Source organism: Moschus berezovskii, chromosome 20 (assembly GCF_049115385.1).
Source record: "Moschus berezovskii isolate FMDL1 chromosome 20, NW_MosBer_1.0, whole genome shotgun sequence".
Classification (NCBI taxonomy): Eukaryota; Metazoa; Chordata; class Mammalia; order Artiodactyla; family Moschidae; genus Moschus; species Moschus berezovskii.
This window is the reverse complement of record NC_142479.1, coordinates 54,685,546-54,705,662: the sequence shown is the minus strand read 5'-3', so window position 1 is coordinate 54,705,662 and position 20,117 is coordinate 54,685,546. Positions and strand designations below refer to the sequence as shown.

Sequence of the window (20,117 nt, the reverse complement as noted above, 5' to 3'; positions counted from 1 at the left end):
TTTGTCTCCCAATCAGGGATTGAGCCTGGGCCATGGCAGTGAAAGCCTGGAATCCTGACCACTGGACTGCCGTGGAATTCCCCAGACATACTCTAACACATAGTCACTCTCAGAAGTTTTCCAGGCTCCCTCAGCACCACTGAATTACAGAGGGCAAAGGGTTGCAATCAGGAAGGTCCTTTTCACAAAACAAATTGGACATTCTCCCTGCCCTCGCACACACTCTGAAAATGTACAATACAAGGAACATAGTGGGCATTGATATCCTACAAGGTCAAACTCTGCAAACCTGTCAGGGAATTCTGCCTCAGTTCAGTTCAGTCGCTCAGTCGTGTCCGACTCTTTGCAACTCCATGAACTGCAGCACGCCAGGCCTCCCTGTCCATCACCAACTCCTGGAGTCCACCCAAACCCATGTCCATCAAGTTGGTGATGCCATCCAACCATCTCATCCTCTGTCGTCCCCTTCTCCTCCTGCCCTCAATCTTTCCCAGCATCAGGGTCTTTTCAAATGAGTCAGCTCTTCACATCAGGTGGCCAAAGTATTGGAGTTTCAGCTTCAACATCCGTCCTTCCAATGAACACCCAGGACTGATCTCCTTTAGGATGGACTGGCTGGATCTCTTTGCAGTCCAAGGGACTCTCAAGAGTCTTCTCCAGCACCACAGTTCAAAAGCATCAATTCTTCGGTGCTCAGTCCAACTCTCACATTCATACATGACCACTGGAAAAACCATAGCCTTGACTAGACGGACCTTTGTTGGCAAAGTAATGTCTCTGCTTTCTAATATGCTCTCTAGGTTGGTCATAACTTTCCTTCCAAGGAGTAAGCATCTTTTAATTTGTTGGCTGCGATCACCATCTGCAGTGATTTTGGAGCTGAGAAAAATAAAGTCAGCCACTGTGTCCACTGTTTCCCCATCTATTTGCCATGAAGTGATAGGACCGGATGCCATGATCTTATTTTTCTGAATATTGAGCTTTAAGCCAACTTTTTCACTCTCCTCTCTCACTTTCATCAAGAGGCTCTATAGTTCTTCTTCACTTTCTGCCACAAGGGTGGTTCAGTTCAGTTCAGTTCAGTCGCTCAGTCGTGTCCGACTCTCCGCGACCCCATGAATCACAGCACACCAGGCCTCCCTGTCCATCACCAACTCCCGGAGTTCACTCAAACTCATGTCCACAGAGTCGGTGATGCCATCCAGCCATCTCATTCTCGGTCGTCCCCTTCTCCTCCCGCCCCCAACCTTTCCCAGCATCAGAGTCTTTTCCAGTGAGTCAACTCGTCGCATGAGGTAAGTATTGCAGTTTCAGCTTTAGCATCAGTCCTTCCAATGAACACCCAGGATCGATCTCCCTTAGAATGGACTGGTTGGATCTCCTTGCAGTCCAAGGGACTCTCAAGAGTCTTCTCCAGCACCACAGTTCAAAAGCATCAATTCTTCAGCGACCACCTTTCTTCACAGTCCAACTCTCACATCCATACATGACCACGGGAAAAACCATAGCCTTGACTAGACGGACCTTGGTTGGCAAAGTAATGTCTCTGCTTTTTAATATATTATCAAGGTTGGTCATAACTTTCCTTCCAAGGAGTAAGCGTCTTTTAATTTCATGGCTGCAATCAGCATCTGCAGTGATTTTGGAGCCCAAAAAAATAAAGTCTGACACTGTTTCCACTGTTTTTCCATCTATTTCCGATGAAGTGATGGGACCAGATGCCACGATCTTTGTTTTCTGAATGTTGAGCTTCAAACCAACCTTTTCACTCTCCTCTTTCACTTTTATCAAGAGGCTTTTGAGTTCCTCTTCACTTTCTGCCATAAGGGTAGTGTCATCTGCATATCTGAGATTATTGATATTTCTCCCAGCAATCTTGATTCCAGCTTGTGCTTCTTCCAGCCCAGCGTTCCTCATGATGTACTCTGCATATAAGTTAAATAAGCAGGGTGACAATATACAGCCTTGATGTACTCCTTTTCATATTTGGAACCAGTCTGTTGTTCCATGTCCAGTTCTAACTGTTGCTTCCTGACCTGCATACAGGTTTCTCAAGAGGCAGGTCAGGTGGTCTGGTATGCCCATCTCTTTCAGAATTTTCCACAGTTTATTGTGATCCACAGTCAAAGGCTTTGGCATAGTCAAGCAGGGTTAAAGTAATCGAACCAGTGATGAAGCAACACCGACTGGGAACGGTAGGGGAAGAATGATAACTGTCAAGTGGGCGGGGCTTAAGGAATTAAACAGAAGAAACTATTCTAGAACTGCACTGTGTGGGAATGGTATGTCCTGCCCTTAATGCTTTCATCAGCCCGGTACAGTTGCTAAAAAGGCCAGATGCCTCATGGCAGCTGACTGTGGGCCACAGAGAGTTGAACAAGCCCCCATGCACGTGGCTGTGCCCAACAATGCCACCCCTGCCATCTTAGGAACCTACCATGCAGTGCTGGGCTTAGCAAATGCTTTTTTCAGTCTACACCTGGCATCAACTTACCTTCATGCGGGAGGAGCGACAATGGACCTTCCAAGGGCTTCCCCATGGTCACTTGCACAGCCCCTCCACATGTTGTGGGATGGGAGCCAAAGACGTGTCGTTATACTCCTTCCCCACATCAGTAAAACGGCCCATTACATTGATGATATAATGTTAACATATGCAGACTTGCCTCTGCTTCAGGACCCTCTGCAGATGTTGCTGGAATATCAGTGAGGAGAGGATGGGTGGTGAGCTCTCAGAAAATTCAAGGCCCAGGCAACCCCGTAAAGTTTTGTGTCTCGGAAGCTGTGATTGATAAGTTACAAGCCTGTCCAACCCCTAAGAACATGAAAGAGGTGCAAGCCTTTGTGGGGGGTCTGGGGGGCTTTTATTCCCCACCTGGCCTTGTATCTCCATACCTTATCCCACCTGGTAAAAAAAAAAGCACACGTGGGGCTGGGGGTCAGGGCAGCAAGCCGCCTTTGAGACAGCAAGGATACCAGTGAAACACATCACAGCACTGGGCCTCTCCCAGCAGGGACACCACTGGAGTTAGAGGCATCTGTGAGTCTGGACACATGGCAGCAGAGACAGCAGAAGGCGAGAGCACCCTAGGATTTTGCTCCCAGCTCTGGGAGGGAACAAACCCCAATACACCCCCATAGAGCCTCCTTGCAGTGTACACAGCACCCCACCAGGTAGAGCCTCTCATGGAAAGAACAGTCCATCGTGGCAAGAAGTTCCCTTCCTGTCAAGAGCAGGGTTGAGACTGTTCTATCAACCCACCTTTGCCAGGGTTCAACTCCCACGTTAACTAAGTGGCCATTTGCAACAAAAGGGTACCTTGTCTACCAGTCTACTGTCTAGACATTCAAGTGCTACTTGGCCCTGAAGAATGTGGAGATGCCTCTATACCTGAAGTGGCCCCTGAAGCTTGTAGAGAGGTGGGGTGGGAGCAGGGGTCCCTGCTGGTGCCTGGCATACAGATGGGCCTAACCAGGGCACCCCACCCACTTGGACTGCAGTTGCTATTCTGCCCAACAGTGACATCATCTGGATGAAAACAGGAAGGAACTGCAGCAGCCAATGGGCTGAAAGCAGAAGAGTTGGGCTGTTCTAAATGATTAACCCCTCCACAATAAGAGAAGCCCCTGCTCACTGCAAGTAGAGAAAGTCTGCACACAGCAATGAAGACCCAGCTCAACCAAAAATAAAATAATCTAAAAAAGAATTGCACTTGTGTGCACACACACACACATAGACTTGCCTGTACAGCTGGTGAAACGTGAATAAACTCTGGCGATTATAAAAATAAATAAAGGGGTTTACCCTATGGCTTGGACAAAGGGAAGCTGAGAGATGGATAAGCCCTGGAATGGTCAAGATGTGTGAAGACATTTGTGTTCGTCTGCAAGAACCTGAGATGGTCCTCACCGTCTTCCACATTCTGGCTCATAAGGTGCTGACATCTCCTAGCAATCAGGAAGCTGATGCCCTGCCTAGGTACAAGCTCCAGACCCTTGAGTAGATACAACAGAGTGGATGCATTGAAAAAGCATGGATGGGCTTTTCATCCACTGAAGAGCCTGGATGGGATGGCATATTGCCAAGAATACTCAATTGCCCTTGAAATATAGTGACGTGGTTAAAGCAGTAATAGCATCACCTATGTGTTTCAAAGAATGCCCAAAGCAACTGCCAAAGGAGTTGGAGGGCATCCATTGGAGTTCCCAACAAGTGATGGATTGGTTGTTGAAACATACTCTACTTGGAGTGGACCATGCACCATTAAAAAAGGGAAGGTGGGAATTCCCATGGTTAGGACTCTGCTCTTTAACTGTTCAGGGTGCAGGTTTGACCCCTGGTCAGGGAACTAAGATCCCAAAAGTCACGTGGCCAAAGAAAGAGAGAAAGAGAAGATGAAGGTCTGGTCTGGCATGTCCAGCACCTCCCACCATGCCCCATCCTCACACCTGACAGCTGCACCCTTGGTCAATACGTATGGTACGCACAACCAGGTCAAGTGCCTAAAGCTGCCACCGTCTCCTCTTCAGGGCCATGTGAGCACATTCTGTGTTCACTGTCACAAATCATTAGACTGCGGTCCTTGTTCCCTCTTTTGGCCTGGAGAAAGTTACAGCACACACACATGCCCTTACTGACAACACCCAGCAAGCCTTAAATGATAGCCAACCAAGCCCGTCCTGAGGCCTCTAATGAGAAAGCTGTCCTCCAAAGTAGGATGCCTCTGGACATTATCGCTGCCTCGCAAGGAGGCACCTGTGCCGTTACCCAGAGTACTGTGTTCATACCTGTCAAGTCTGCTAATGTGTCTTCTTTCTTAAGCTCCTCCTGGAGCACCCCTACTACTTTCCTCTGTCAGCACCCTCCCCAGCTAGTCTCTATCTCCACCCCTCCTCCAGCTCCCAACCTCAGAGGTAATCAGATCATCTCTGCAACCCTGCAGGCCCTTTCAGTGGCTCCTGCCACTCCAGCTCCTTTTGCTGGCTTCCGGAAGGAGGATGGACCATTGGTCTGACCAGCCAGGCCTGCAGCCTTAGCTAGACCTCCTGGTGAGAGTCAGCTTCTGGGTGGGTCGGGATCCCTCCCTCCTGTTGAGTGTTGTCTCGGGCAGGGGGCAAGCAGGGGATGAGTGGGGCTGTTTGCTTTTGGCTCATTTAGCCTTGTTTCTTCTTTACACATCTGGCTTCTCCTGGGGACACGATAACAGCAGTAATAGCCCTAGTAGTACCAATGTGAGCCAGTGCCTGCTATCAAGACCTCTAACAGCAGCACTTTCAGGCACTATCTCAGTGAGTTCTTATCACAGCCCATAACGTGTGTGTGCCTGCGGCGCTCAGTTGTGTCTGGTTCTTTGTGACTCCATGGACTGTAGCCCTCCAGGCTCCTCTGTCCATGGAATTCTCCAGGCAAGAATACTGGAGTGGCTTGTCATTTCCTACTTCTGGAGATCTTCCTGACCCAGGGACGGAACCAGTGTCTCCTGCATTAGCATGTGGATTCTTTACCACTGCGCCACCTGGGAAGCCCCCCTATAGGTATCATACCCATTTTTTAGGAAAGAAAACAGACTCAGAGAGGGTTCAGAGAGGGTAAGAACGTTGCCAAAGGTTCCATGACCCTTGGGAGCCACGTCACAAGCCGACTCTCCCGTGCCAGGTCCACCTAACTCCAATGGCTGCAAACACCCCTAGGCCAAGAATACAAGGAATGCTGTCTCAGACCTTCGGCGAACTTGAGGCCTGACCTTGGGCTAGCTCTTTCTCTTCCTGGGCCTCGGTTTCCGGAGGTATCACTCTTGCTAATACCTGCTTTCGCGCTCATCCACCCACTGTGCGCGCCCGTGGCCACGCAGGTGCAGCCCAGTCAAAGCCCCTTTCCGTTCCCCAAACGCACCCCGCCCCCCGGGGCCGCAAAGGAGGGCGCGGGAGACAGCGGCGGACTAGGCCTTTATTGCGGGGCGAGAGGAGCGCCGAGCTCGGATGCCCCCAGTTTACCGGCTTCGGCCTCCGCCCCAGCGCCGTCGGAGCCCTCGGCGGCCTTGTCGTGGAACGCTGACTGGTGCGCAGCGGCGACGTAGCTGGAGCCGCTGGGGTCGGAGAAGCGCAGCTGCACCAGCGGCAGGAACCGCTCGGTGGTGAAGTAGCGCAGGGCTGGGCGCCGGGCCCGCAGCGCCTGGAGGAAGACCTGCAGCGGCGGGAGGAGGCGCGCTGGCCGGGGCTGGACCGGGAGACCCGGGGGCCGCCCCCGCTCCCGCCGTCCCGCTCGGCGCTCACCTCGACCACCTCCTCCGGGTCCTGACCCGCCTCACGTATGACCCGCTCGCAGTGGCGAAGGTAGCGGTAGAAGAGATCGCGGGTCTCGGCGTCCGCGCGGTCCAGCACCCCGCCCAGGCCGCCCTCCGCCTTCTCGGGGAACGGGGTGTGCACCGGGCCGCACTCGATGACGCTCACGCTGCGGGCGGGAGAGCGGCGAGTGAGCGCGGGCGGATGCAGGCCCGGAAGCGAGGGCCAGAGCGGGGCTCGGGCGGCGAGCATCTGCAAGCGGGCTTGCAGCCGGAAAAGCGCCCCCACATCCCTTGGAGATTGTGAGAGAGGCTCTGGCGTCAGAATGCCAACCTGGCCAGGTCACTTACGACGCTGTGACCTTGGGCCCGTCACCGAGCCTGAGCTGCCCAATACCGACGCCTCACCAGCAGGGTGGACAGGTGGAATGGGAGGACGCGTGCTGGGCGCCCTGGACTGTGCCTGGCGCACAACCAACGGGGGCCGCGCTGGGGAGAATGCCTGAGAGCGGTTCCAACCCGCTGGGGTGCGGAGGTTCCCAAAGTCAGGGGTCAGGGGGCCCCCGGGGCAGGGCGGTGACTCACTGGACCCCGAAGGGCTGCAGCAGAATCGCCAGACTCTCGCACAAACCCTCGAGCGCGAACTTGCTGGCGCAGTAAACGGCGTTGAAGGGAAGCGCTGGGAGGGAGAGGAGTCTGCTGGGGCGCGTGCGGGAGGGCTCCGCGGGGAGGGGCGCCCGAGGGGCCCGGGGCGGCCACCAGGCCCCTCCCCTTCTGTTGGACTCCCGCCTCCCCACCGCTCCCGCTGAGCCACCCCTGCCCCCGCGCCCCTGGCCCTTGGCCGCGTTCCACTCACCCATCAAGCCGCCTATGCTCCCGGTCACCAATATGCGTCCCGAGCGGCGGCGCTTCATGTCCGGCAGGAAGGCCTGCAGCATCCGCACGGTCCCCGTTAGGTTCACGTCCAGTACGGCGTCCACGCTGCCCTCCTTGTGTGCCTCCAGCGGCCCCACCAGGCCCCGGCCTGCGTTACACACTGCGAGGAGAGAGACCCGACCCCGCCGCCTCACGCACTGCCCGCCTTCCCGCCCGTCCCCTCGTGCTCCGTGGGCTTCGGGACATCTTGGTTTTGGACACAGAGTGAGGAAGGCTCTTGGGCTTGTTTTGCGGGGAGGCTCACCCAGCACGTCCACGCGGCCCTCGGTCACGCGTGCCTGGGCAGCGGCTATGGAATCTGCATCCCTCACGTCCAGCTGCAACGTCTCCAGGGAGCCGGGAGGGCACCCTCGGACCTGGGCGGCCTCCAACAGTGGGCCCTGTGATGCCAGGTCCCTCAGCGTGGCATACACTGGAGGTTCAGGGAGAGGACAAGGCTCTGAATTCCGGTCTTTCAGCCTTACTTAAGCCCCCTTAGGCCGGGAAGGAGTTGCTCCCTTCTTTCCACCCCGTTCCACCAGGTACCTTTGAAGCTCTGGGACGGGTCGGACGCCAGACGCAGGGCCAGGTGTAAGCCAATGCCGGAGGAACAGCCGGTGATGAGTACCACGGTGCGGTCCATGGGGATGTGCGCAGGGAGAGACCCCGGAAATGCTGGGCTCTGGTCTCCGGGGATGGATATCACCTGCTTCGCTCCGCCCCTGCCCTCCGGGGTCCCCACCCCTTTATTATGTCTGCAGCACAATCTCAAGGTTGAGCCCTCCTGTGGGTCCCTGGCCTGCTCTCCCCAACCTACTCTAGGTCAAGGCAGAGAAGAGGGCCCCTGGCTTAGAAAGCCCCTTCTTTAAGCTGTTAGTCAGAGGGAGGGTGAAGTTTTGCAAACAGGAGGTATGAGCTCCCATGTGGGCGCTGAGTGCCCTGGGCAGATCTTGCCCTGGCAAGCCTCTGTCCCACAAGCCTCTATACCACAGGGACAGTTTTTTGCCAAAGTTAGCGGCTGAGGGTGTGAAAGTGTTTTGGAAGGGCATTCTTGGTTCAAAGGTCAGGTGTGTATATGTGTGCTCAGTTGCTCAGTGGTGTCTGACTCTTTGCCACCCCATGGACTGTAGCCTGCCAGGCTCCTCTGTCCATGGAATTCTCCAGGAGTGGGTTGCATTTCCTATTCCAGGGGATCTTCTTGACCCAGGGATCCAACCCATGTCTCTTGTGTCGCCTGCATTGGCAGGTGGATTCTTTTCCACTGCGCCACCTGGGAAGCCTCAAAGATCAGGGGTTAATATTCAATCTGAGGAAGCTTGGTGGCTGAGTGAACCAGGAAGCAGCCTGATCTGGCTTTGACGGGTGAAGGCTGTGATCCAACCTTGGAGGAGGAGGAAGGGAGTGAATAGGCACCAATGAGTGAAGATGAGCTGATCAACTTAATAGATAGTGTTTTCAGGACAAGAACATGATAGATAGAGGAACTATGCTGAGTGGCAAAAATCACTGCAGCAGACATGACATGCCCATGTGCTAGTTAGATGCTAATGTGACCCATTCTAATGTGATGGAAGGCTTTTGGTAATGCAGAATAACCCATTTTCAAAACAATACCAAACAGGTATTTTGGTAAAAACCTTTAGCAGCTTGTTACATTAGGGTGAGAAAGGAGAAATCAAAAAGCAGAGAAAGGGGACATATTGTAGTCCCCAAGCACTGTTAAATCTCTAACTGGGCAAGGGTCTGATCAAAGAATTCTTTTAAGAATATTGGATACTTGGAGATGAGCACTCCGAAACTGGACTGGAGAATGCTGCCAGGCTCTTGATTTTAATTTAAGCTACGCGTAAAGTATAACAGGCTTTTGTTAACCAGACACATTTTTCAGTAACAGAAAGAATGGAATAAATGCCAGATATTTCCCCTGGGGATGTCCTGTCTCTTCAGGTAAATGTGGTCTGTATTCTGTAAATTTTCCCCTGGCCTAAATTAAGTGATTATTTGCAGACTAAGGAGTATTTATTAGACTATTTCAAAGTGACACCATCAGGGCCTCCTGGGTGGCTCTGTGGTAAAGAATCCTCCTGCCAATGCAGGAGACATGGGTTCAATCCCTCATCCAGGAAGATCACACATGCCTCGGAGCAACTAAGCCCGGGAGTCACAACTACTGAACTCATGTGCCCTAGAGGCCTTGCTCTGCAACGAGAGAGGTGACTAGAGTGAGAAGCCCGTGCACTGAAACTGGAGAATAACCCCCACTGAAACTAGAGAAAAGTTCACACAGCAATAGACCCAGCACAGCCAAAAAAGAAAAAGTCACACCATCAGAAAAATGTCAAAAAGTTCAGCTAGACAGTCTCTTAAGATTCTGTATGCCCTGGCACTTTAGAAATTATATGCCACTGATGTAAGTGATTCACCTTTTTCAGTTTTTCAATATTTTATCAATATAAAACTACTGCCACATCCTTTGGAATTCCCAGGTGGCTCAGTGCCTGCCAATGCAGGAGACGCAGGAGATACATGTTGATCCTTGGGTAGGGAAGATCCACTGGAGGAGGAAATGGCAACCCACTCCAGTATTGTTGCCTGGAGAATCCCATGGATAGCGGAGCCTGGGGGGCTATGGTCCATGGGCTGGCAGAGTCAGCCTTGACTACACACACGTGAGCACGCCATATCCTTACACTTTCTTCTTCAACTTGGAGTGTTCTCAAATCTAAAAGTATTTGTGGGACTTCTCTGGTGGTCCAGTGGCTAAGACTCCTGCTTCCAATGCAGGGGGCCTGGGTTCAATCCCTGGTCAGGGAACTAGATTCCACATGCCACAACTAAGAGTTTGCATGCTATGACTAAAGACCTCACATGCCGCAATGAAGATCGAAGATCTCCCATGTCACAGCTAAGACCCAGCACAGCCAAATAAACAAATTTAAAAAATTAAAATATTCTGTTTCTCATCATTAGCAAATGTTTTAGCTTTCTAAATATTTGTATTTAACTGTTGCTTCAGGGTTTTGTTTTTGCAGTTTAGAAATTCTTAGGAATATAAAGACTTTATCCCTTCTGCTTGAAACAGCAGGGGTGAACACTAGCCAGACTAGCCTAAGTGAAAAATGAAAAGATTCTTCACTAAGCACAGTGATTAACCTGATATAAGTTAGATTTGGAAGGAATGTTTTAATTACCTCTTCTAGCCTGAATACATGAATTCTTTCAGATCAGGAAAGACTAGACAAAGCAGCAGCAGCTGATTATAATTTGGTTTATGGCCTGTCAGATGTGCTGTGATAGGAAATCTGAAATGATGATTAAAGGGGAAAAATGTTGCATAAAATTTGCTGTAAGCTATATAGAGGCTTGTTTTCTGAAGTATTCTTATAAGAAAAATAAGTATTTGTAAAAATGGTTTCCGTGTCAAGTTTTTTTTTTGCGCAATTAGAGCCGAACTGTATTCTATTCTTGTAATATTTCATTATTTATATAATAATGAAAGACTTATATAATCAATTCTGGATGTATAACCAATAAAACTAATAAAACACAGGAAGCCAAGGCAAGAGGGCAGGAAGACCTGACCTCACCAGTGTCCATGCTACAGACCCGCGTCCTCCCCGGCATCATGACTTTGACATTCTCTGTTTTGTTTTTGCTGTGCCACATGGCATGTGGGATCTGAGTTCCCTGACCAGGGATGGAACCTGCACCCCCTACAGTGGAAACAAGGAGTCTTAACCATTAGACCGCAAGGAAGTCCAGCACTGACCTTCTGACACACCCATCCAGGTGATTTACCAGTTTATTAAGTTGCATTAAAATAGTACTTTAATCCCAAATTTGGGATGTGGAGGAAGACAGCTCAGCCCCTCCAGACAGTCTGCGCCTGACCCCATGGGCATGAGTTCCTTCACTCAGGCCTGCGGTGCTCCTGTGACACCTGCCCAGCCCCAGGCCCTGGGAACCTGCCCAGGTTTGGAGTCTGGGAAGAAGGTGGCTTGAGGGTGGTTAATTGTCAGAAGGAGCCAGCCCGGGGGTAATATTTGAGGAAGAGCTTTTTGACCAGGTCCACTGTGTCTCCTTCAGGCTGGCTAGGATACCTCCTTGTGCCAAGGACAAAGGTCTGTTCGAGTTGGAAGGCGTTCCTGTCGAACTGGTGCTGCTGGAAGGGTACACCCTGGACCAGGCTCTCCACCAGCATCTCTGCAAAGAGCCGCCATCGGGGGGCGTAGTAGTCGGCCACCAGTCCTGCCAGCTGCTTGTTGGCATAGTCTAGGATGTTGCCCTCCGGCCCCCACAGGGTCAGCTGGTAGCGGCTGTTCTGCTCATAGAAATGGGCCTCAGTCTCACTGACTGCCGCCAGTCGGGCCTGCTCCAGCCAGCTGCCCAGCAGGAAGTGGCAGTCACTGGCCAGCACCTGGTCAAGGCCAGGCAGGAGCTCGTAGGCCAGGATGCCTCCTGCCCTTGTCAGGGGAACCAGGTCCTTCTTCAGATAGGCGGTCTTCACCTCTTCGTAGTACAAGCTGACCAGCTCCTGGACTGCCTGGCGGGTCACATCTACCAGGTCGTAGCGGAAGGCTGGGCTGCTGGCCAGAGTGGGGGTGGCTGCCAGCAGCAGCCGCCAGGCTTCAAATACATCTGATCGGTTGTACCAGACGGTGGTGACCATCTGTAGGGATGGTCGCCTGACCAGCGGGCTGTGATTGTGTCCCCGGCACTCCTCGCCCGAGCAGTTGTAGACACTCCTGAGCAGCAGCTGCCACGCTGCCTCTGCATCCCCATGGGAGACCCCATACCGCCGTGCTGCAAAGCTGGTCACCCAGGCCCCCAAATCAGCCACTGGGTCCTTCCGCCAGCCCAGCTCAGCCATGAGGGCGTAGACCACCTCATTCTGGCCGATGCCCTCGGGGGCCATGCCCGTGCCTACCATGGTGGAGTTGGGGAAGTGGCGGGCGGTTGCAGGGCCTCGGTTCACAGACTCCAGGGCCCCGAACAGGCCGTGATTGCCCCCAAAGTTATGCAGCATGCACCAGATGAAGGGCTGGCCCTGGAAGGAGGCTGTGCGGATGTACACGGGCTGGCTCTCAGCGAACAGGTCCAGAACGAGGAGGCGGCCACGGGGCACAGCCCCCAGCACAGCCGCCACCTGGGCGGGCCCCCAGAACTCAGGCTGGTGCTGGAAGAGCCAGCCTTGGAGCAGCCACATGGCGTCAGGGTCCACTGTGGTGGGGCAGAGGATGGAAGGGTGATGAGAGGAGAAAGGGGGCAGGGAGCATTCACCCCACTTTACAGATGAAGAAACAGAGGTCCAGGGATGTTAAATGACTATCACACTCTATCATGTCCCTGTAAATCACCCCCCACCCCCATCATCAGGACATTCCATCACACATACCCTTCCCCCTGGGACTACCAGTTGAGTACTGCAAAGCTTCAGGGAGCATCAGAATTACCCAGAGGCTTGGGCCCCAGCCCCCCTCATTCTGATTCACGAGATGGGGGAGGTTGAGAACCTGCAATCCAACAGGCCCTGGGGTGATGCTGCTGGTCCCAGACCACACTTGGAGCACCGCTGCTCAAGGAAGCCTGAGCCAATTCACCCCAATCTGCCCCTTCCCAGCTGACACAGAGGCCTCCCCAAGCCATTCCTGACCTGGCCCTTCTCCTGCCCTCCCCTGTTAGTGGCAGGGAGGAGTGCTGTGTTCATATTTGGGTACCAGGAAGGGCACCTTATTGATTGCAGGCACATCTCTAACCTCTAGCCTACCAGCATACAGATGTGTGCGTGTGTTAAGCCACTCAGTCATGTCCAACTCTTTGCAACCCTGTGGACTGTAGCCCTCCAGGCTCCTCTGTCCATGGAATTCTCCAGGCAAGAATACTGGAGAGGATATGCACACCTTCCTTCAGGAGATCTTCCCAACCCAGGGATTGAACCCGTATCTCTTATGTCTCCTGCATTGGCAGGCAGGTTCTTTACCACTAGCGCCACCTGCGAAGCCCTCAGCATGGAGGTAGAGGCCAAATACAATATTTTCAATAGTCAGCACTTCATGACACTTTACTCTGGGCCGGGCACCAGTCTATTTATGAGCGATCCCCTTTTGCAGATGAAGCAGTCAAGGTTCTGGGAGGGAGGGGAGCTGCTGCACGTCTTGCAGGCAGGAAGTGGCAGGACCAGCAAGGGAGCAGGGTGTCTGCTCTGGGGCTCACCTCTCAACCACAGCATGACTAAATGAGATGATGTGTGTACAAGTGCTTGGGAAATGGTAAAGTGCTCTGTGTCACAGTCAGGTGTTACAATTCCCCATCCCTCCTCCCGTTCCCCTGACCTCTGCCACCTCTATCTCGAGGGCCCGGGGGGACTTCCCTTTCTCACCTCCCGCTGGTGCCGTACCTGCGGTCATGGCCTGGTAGACAGCGACAGTGGCTGCAGCCAGGTAGGAGGGCTCCGAGGACGGGGGCTGCATCTCGTTGAAAGTGTCAGCCCCGTAGATGTGGTCCGTGCCGAACTCTTTGGTCAGCTCCCGCAGGAAAAGACTCCCCACGATGGGGAAGAGGGGATCTTCTGGAGCCAGGAGGAAGGAGCAGGAGTAGGAGCAGTTGAAATGGCCCCAGCTGCCCATCTGGGTGACATTGACCTGAGGAAACACCCTAGTGCGGGGGAGGGGGTGACAGTTTCAGACATTTACCAGAGACTGATGCAGTGCTTTCCTCTAGCCTCACTGACACCTGCAGTTCCAGGAGCTTTCATGCCTCTGGGCCTTTGCCCATGCTGTGCCCTGGGCCTGGAGCTCTCGCTTCCACGCTCCCTGCTGATGCATCTGGTTACTCCTTGACATCCTTTTCGTATCCCGTCTGGAAAGCTTTGGCTGTCTCTCCTCCTCCCACAGAGGATGAGATGGTTGGATGGCATCACCAACCAATGGACATGAGTTCAAGCAAACTCTGGGAGACAGTGAAGGATAGGAGACTCCAGGAGATAGGGAAGTCTGGCATTCCGCAGTCCACAGGTGGCAAAGGGTCGGGCAGGACTGAGCAACTGAACAACAAGAAGCCCCTCCCACTGGCTTAAACAAATGATACCACCTCTGCGCTGAGCCCTTGCTGCCCCTCCCTTCCCCAAGCAGAAATGACCTTGATGGAGAATTGGGCCACATCCATTCCTTATCACTAGGTTGTATCCCCCTGGCAATGGAGCAGGGCCTCCATGCACCTTCGAGGCTGCATCCCCAGCCCCCAGCCCAAGGCCTGGTCTGGCAGCCCCAGACAGTCTGACAAACGTTGGCTGAATGTACGAATGAGTTTCTTGCCACCGAGCTGGGAAGGCCAAGGAGTGGCTAGTGAGGCCAGCAGCATCTGCTGAGCGCTGAGGGCAGTGGGAACCAGGCACTTATGGGCCTAAGGGAGGTGGTAACCGATGCTGGGGGGCCCTGGCAAGGCTTCCTGAAGGAGAGGAGGCCTCAGCTGGGTCTTGAAGAAATTGACCAGCCACAGTGGAGGATGTGTATCGCACAGAGGAGCAGAGGAGCACCCCTATCATCACTAAGAGCTGCCATTTGCTAAGACTCTGTGCCAAGCCATACATATACTTTACAAGTGAGGAAACTGAGGCCCAGAGCAGTCAAGGTCACATGGCTAGTCAGTAACAGAACCAGGAATCAAGCCCAGGCCTACACCCAGAGCTTGAGTTTTTCTTCAAATAGTGTCTTGCAGGGGGACTTATATTCTGTCTCTGAGCTGAATGGGGAGGGCGCTGGGGGGGGACATCACCTGGTGAGAGCCTTGGGGACATGCCCTGCAAACGCCGGCAGCACAGGGATCATACCAAATGAGCGCATCCGGTCAAGGATCCGATGCTGGGAGGAACAGAAGGGGTGGTGGTGAGCATGTCCCACCCCCAGCCAAGGAGAGGTTTCCTCTCTCCCAAGGCACACAGAGTCCCCCTACTCCCACCCCAGAGCTGTGACTATCCAGCATCAATTCTGCCCCCTCCATTCCCCATCTTTTTACCTGCAGGTAAAGCTGCTTGAGGTGCCAGGAAGGGGGCAGGGGTCCACTCCAGGTGTGCAAGTTGCCCATACGCCCCCAGGCCAGGAAGGCAGGACCAGTGAAGTATTCATCGATCTCTGTCTGGGTCAGACCCAAGGCCAGATACACCTGAGGAGGAGGGCAAGCCCCACACATATAAACCACTCATCTCTATTCACTGATTCATTCACTCAACAAACACACATCCATCTCTTCTCTGTGCCCTAGAGTTCCTAAGACAAGCTCTGATCCCTACCTGCAAGGAGCCCACAGTCCAGAAGAAATAGTTCAGTTAGCAGATGAGTTTGCCAATGTCACTCGTGGTGCATAGGCAGGGTGAGGCCCAAAAGGGTTCTCCCTCAAATGGGGAAGGGGCTTAGAAGGCTTCATGGACCAAGCAGGGCTAGCATGATGGGTGAGGGCAGCTCTGCAAGGAGTTTAGGCAGCCCCAGGTGCAGCCAGAGATCTCAGGCCTCAGGCATGGAAGCTCCAGGCTGGGCAGAGCCCGATAGTAACAGGGAACTCCTGGGTGTGTTCAGAGTTGAAGGTCTCCCCTAGATTCACATTTCAGAAATGACTCTGGTACAACTCTGAGAGCCAGGAGTCTTGTTTTGAAAAGAAAATATTTCTTAGAGAGCTCTTGAAGCGCTAATGACCAGGAGGTCACTAAAGAAGTGTAATTTATGCATGTCTCAGTCAGAATGGAATCTGACCTTTTAATCTGATCAAGTCATCCAAAAGGCCTCCTAGAAACTCAAGATACTTATCAGGCCCTTACCCTAAAATAACTTGCAATTAACACCTGTCAGTCACAATTCTCATCAGGCAACTTCTAACAGTCTCATGGCTTCAAAGAAAAAGCCCCTACTTCTCTTTCTCAGAGCACTCTTTCAGGTATCTGAGCCTGTGTCTCCCAAATGGCAATTAGTAAAGTCTCCCAAATAAACTCTTCTTATATGCAGCCTCTTGCATTATTTTTTGGTTGATGCTCTTCAGAGGCTGCGGTGGGCAGGCGACCAAGGAGACGGGATTGAGAGCCTGAACTGGCGCCATGGAGAAGGATGGAGAGGAAGAGAACAAGGCAGAGCAAGAGCAGCTGATGAGACAGCATCCAGAGAAGCAGCCGACCGACCCACGTGGGGGTTGGGAGACAGGGAAACCTGGCTTCGTAATGTTTGCTTGGGGTGCTGGGGTCCAGCCCTGGGGAAGTGCTCCCACGTGTGTGTCTCAACCATGGAAGCTGGGAGGCTGGAACCACCACTCCTGCTACCAACACTTCTGGAGTCCTAGTCTCTGTGCCTGATACTGGGCTGATGCGGGGGAGGCGGGACACCGGGGGCGTGGTGGGCACCCACCCGCTGCCAGATGGCCTCCTGGCCGCTCCAGGCCAGCGCCAGGTTGATTCCATTCAGCGCCATCCAGTCGATCTCCTGCTCCCAGCGGGCCCAGTCCCACCACAGGAAGGAGTAGCTTTGTGTGCATACATTCTGGTAATAGCGGTACCTGCAGGCAGGGGCAGGAGCTGGGCACGGCCCTAGGGGCAAAGAGGAGGGCTCTCAGCCCTGAGGGTCCACCATCGGTGGAAGAACTGGGGGAGCAGCCTGCCCTGCCACCCCAGATGGAGCCCAGAGAGGAGTGGCTCCGGGTTTGGCCCCTAGCCTACTGCTTCACTCCAGGATCCAACCCAGGTGCAGCAGAGACTGAGGCTTGAGTTTCCCAGGTGTCCACCCACCTATCCCCAGCACTCAGCTCTCTAGCCTCCCAGATATCTGAGAGGGCACATTCCATTTTCATTCCTACTCTGGGTACAGTGTGCCCCTGTCCTGTAAGGGGGATCCCTCTCCCCACAGTCTAATGGGGAGACAGCTGTGTGAACCCATCATCTCAGGGCAGTGGGGCAAGCGCTCGAGCAGAGGACTGTGCCAGGCTGGGTGTCACTCCTCAGGGAGCATCTTCGAAGAGAGGGTGAGGAGGAACGGAACGTCATTTACTTCTCACCGATCGTGCACCACAAATTCTACACCCTGCACCGTGCAAATCGTCACAGTAAGAAAAGCACCACTGCACGGTAGAGGTCATTGTTTCCACTTTTCCGTTGTTTTCCGCTGAGGCTCAGAGAGGCCAAGTGACTTACTCAAGGATACTCAGCTTTTAGAATCAGAGCTGGGGTCTGAAGCCAGTGCTTGCCAGCAGCCGGGCGCTGGGGCGGGGAGGGGACTTCGGCCCGCGGGGGCGCCCCTGGTGTGGGGAGGGTGCGGGAACGGGGGCAGCGGGAGCTGCAGGGGAGCTGACCGGCCGAGTTCGGCCGCGGTACCTGTTGGGTGTGGCCTCGGTCAGCTCCTTCGGCACGGCGGGCAGGGGCTGAGGCAAGCGCAGCTGAGAGCCCGACCAGGCCACGTGGCAGCCGCAGAAGTCGCGCAGGTACCGGTGGAGCCCCGCGGCGGCGGCCACGCCCGTGGAGCCGAGCACCTGCACCGCCCCGGCACCGCCGCCGCTCAGGCGGTAAGTGTCCAGGGTGGACTCGGCCGCCAGGGAGCGCTCCACCGACACCGAGAAGGCGGCCGCGGGCCCGGGGCCCAGAAGTCGGACTAGCAGCTCCCGCACGGCGGCCGCCTCTCGGGCCTCGTCCCCTGTCGAACCTCCCGCCGTGAGGAGGAGCAGGAACCCCAGAGCCGCGGCCACCCCCATGGCCTCCATGGTCCAGCGGTCCTCAGCCCGGTGTGGCCCCGCGGGGAACCAATGGGGACTCGGGGCGGGACGGCCGCGCCCAATCAGCTGCGGGCCTCAGGTCACGTGGAACTGAAGGGCAAACCCGCCGGCGGCCGGGAAACCCAGCTTCCGGGCCCCGCACCAGCTTCTTATGGGTGCTTTCCGACCACACTTGGTCCAAGAGCGCGTGACTCTAATGATTTCAGAAGTCCAGGACCGGATGTGACTCGCAGCCCTTCACAAGCGCCCTTGGTTATGATGTGCTTTCACGTACAGATCACTTTCCTTCCATCCATCCTACCATTTGATAAATATTTGACATTGATTTTGTACCAGGCACTACCACCCCTCTCCTGAGGAGACCTACAAACCAAGTACTTATATAAACAAAGATTTATATTATACAATTGCCCCTTGAACCGTGCGCGTGTCTTAGGAGTGCTGACCCTGCTGGCAGTCAAGATATAACTTTACAGTCAGCCCTCCTGTATCCAGGGTACTTACTACACCCGCAGATCATGTCGTACAGTAACTCGTATTTATGGGAAAACATTTCTGTGTAAGTGGACCTGCGCAGTTCAAATGGGTGTTGTTCAAGGGTCCACTGTAGTTGTGATGCTGTTCAGGGTACCCAGCCAAAGGCTTCCAAAGGGACGTGACATTTAATCTGAATTAAATTGGGATTGACTAGGAGAAGACGGACTGGAGAAGGAAATGGCAACCCACTCCAGTATTCTTGCGTGGAGAATCCCAGGGACTGGGGAGCCTGAGTCGCACAGAGTTGCACAGAGTCGAACACGACTGAAGCGACTTAGCAGGAGCAGCAGCAGGAGAAGACGGAGGGGAAGACCATTCCTTGGAGAAAAAAAATGCATATATGAATACCCAGGAAGGGTAAGGAAAGAGCTGAGCAGGTTTGAGGAACTAAAAGGTCAGGAAGTTGGAGGACAGATATGCCATGTGAGCCTGGGCTGACCAAGGAGCAGGGCCTAGTGGGTATGTCAAGGGCTCTTGTGTGATCCGTAAGTGGTAGCAGCTGCTAAACAGGATGGGCATTATCTTTTTTTTTAACTTCTCATTTTATACTGGAGTATGGCCAATTAGCATCAGTTAAGAGGTCAGTCTTCATTCCAATCCCAAAGAAAGGCAATGCCAAAGAATGCTCAAACTACCGCACAATTGCACTCATCTCACACGCTAGTAAAGTCATGCTCAAAATTCTCCAAGCCAGGCTTCAGCAGTATGTAAACCGTGAACTCCCAGATGTTCAAGCAGGTTTTAGAAAAGGCAGAGGCACCAGAGATCAAATTGCCAACATCCGCTGGATCATGGAGAAAGCAAGAGAGTTTCAGAAAAACATCTATTTCTGCTTCATTGACTATGCCAAAGCCTTTGACTGTGTGGATCACAATAAACTGTGGAACATTCTGAAAGAGATGGGAATCCCAGACCACCTGACCTGCCTCTTGAGAAACCTGTATGCAGGTCAGGAAGCAACAGTTAGAACCGGTCATGGAACAACAGACTGGTTCCAAATAGGAAAAGGAGTGCGTCAAGGTTGTATATTGTCACCTTGCTTATTTAACTTATATGCAGAGTACATCATGAGGAACGCTGGGCTGGAAGAAGCACAAGCTGGAATCAAGATTGCTGGGAGAAATATCAATAACCTCAGATATGCAGATGACACTACCCTTATGGCAGAAAGTGAAGAGGAACTCAAAAGCCTCTTGATGAAAGTGAAAGAGGAGAGTGAAAAGGTTGGCTTGAAGCTCAACATTCAGAAAACAAAGATCATGGCATCTGGTCCCATCACTTCATGGGAAATAGATGGAAAAACAGTGGAAACAGTGTCAGACTTTGTTTTTTTGGGCTCCAAAATCACTGCAGATGCTGATTGCAGCCATGAAATTAAAAGACGCTTGCTCCTTGGAAGGAAAGTTATGACCAACCTTGATAGTATATTAAAAAGCAGAGACATTGCTTTGCCGACCAAGGTCCGTCTAGTCAAGGCAATGGTTTTTCCCGTGGTCATGTATGGATGTGAGAGTTGGACTGTGAAGAAAGCTGATCGCCGAAGAATCGATGCTTTTGAACTGTGGTGTTGGAGAAGACTCTTGAGAGTCCCTTATACTGCAAGGAGATCCAACCAGTCCATTCTAAAGGAGATCAATCCTGGAT

The 20,117-nt window shown here is 53.3% G+C and overlaps 2 protein-coding genes across 3 annotated transcripts; both read right to left on the bottom strand.

Annotated features, from left to right (window-relative positions):
- Positions 1-5,929: 5,929 nt before the first annotated feature.
- HSD17B1 (hydroxysteroid 17-beta dehydrogenase 1) lies at positions 5,930-7,991 on the bottom strand. Of its 2 annotated transcripts, XM_055407899.2 has the most exons (6): positions 7,743-7,991; positions 7,462-7,629; positions 7,138-7,317; positions 6,867-6,960; positions 6,274-6,451; positions 5,930-6,184 (listed from the first exon to the last, which is right to left on the bottom strand). In XM_055407899.2, exons 1-6 carry the CDS (start codon positions 7,837-7,839, stop codon positions 5,948-5,950), a joined length of 954 nt encoding a protein of 317 aa, XP_055263874.2. In that variant the 5' UTR covers positions 7,840-7,991; the 3' UTR covers positions 5,930-5,947. The 2 variants fall into 2 exon arrangements, with proteins under 2 accessions (XP_055263874.2, XP_088685246.1); XM_088829120.1 differs by having other exon boundaries at positions 7,138-7,629.
- A 2,982-nt stretch (positions 7,992-10,973) lies between these two features.
- NAGLU (N-acetyl-alpha-glucosaminidase) lies at positions 10,974-17,948 on the bottom strand. Its single transcript, XM_055407898.2, has 6 exons — positions 17,542-17,948; positions 16,583-16,730; positions 15,210-15,356; positions 14,970-15,055; positions 13,594-13,850; positions 10,974-12,416 (listed from the first exon to the last, which is right to left on the bottom strand). The coding sequence occupies exons 1-6, from the start codon at positions 17,922-17,924 to the stop codon at positions 11,212-11,214; spliced, it is 2,226 nt and encodes a 741-aa protein (XP_055263873.2). The 5' UTR covers positions 17,925-17,948; the 3' UTR covers positions 10,974-11,211.
- Positions 17,949-20,117: the final 2,169 nt, after the last annotated feature.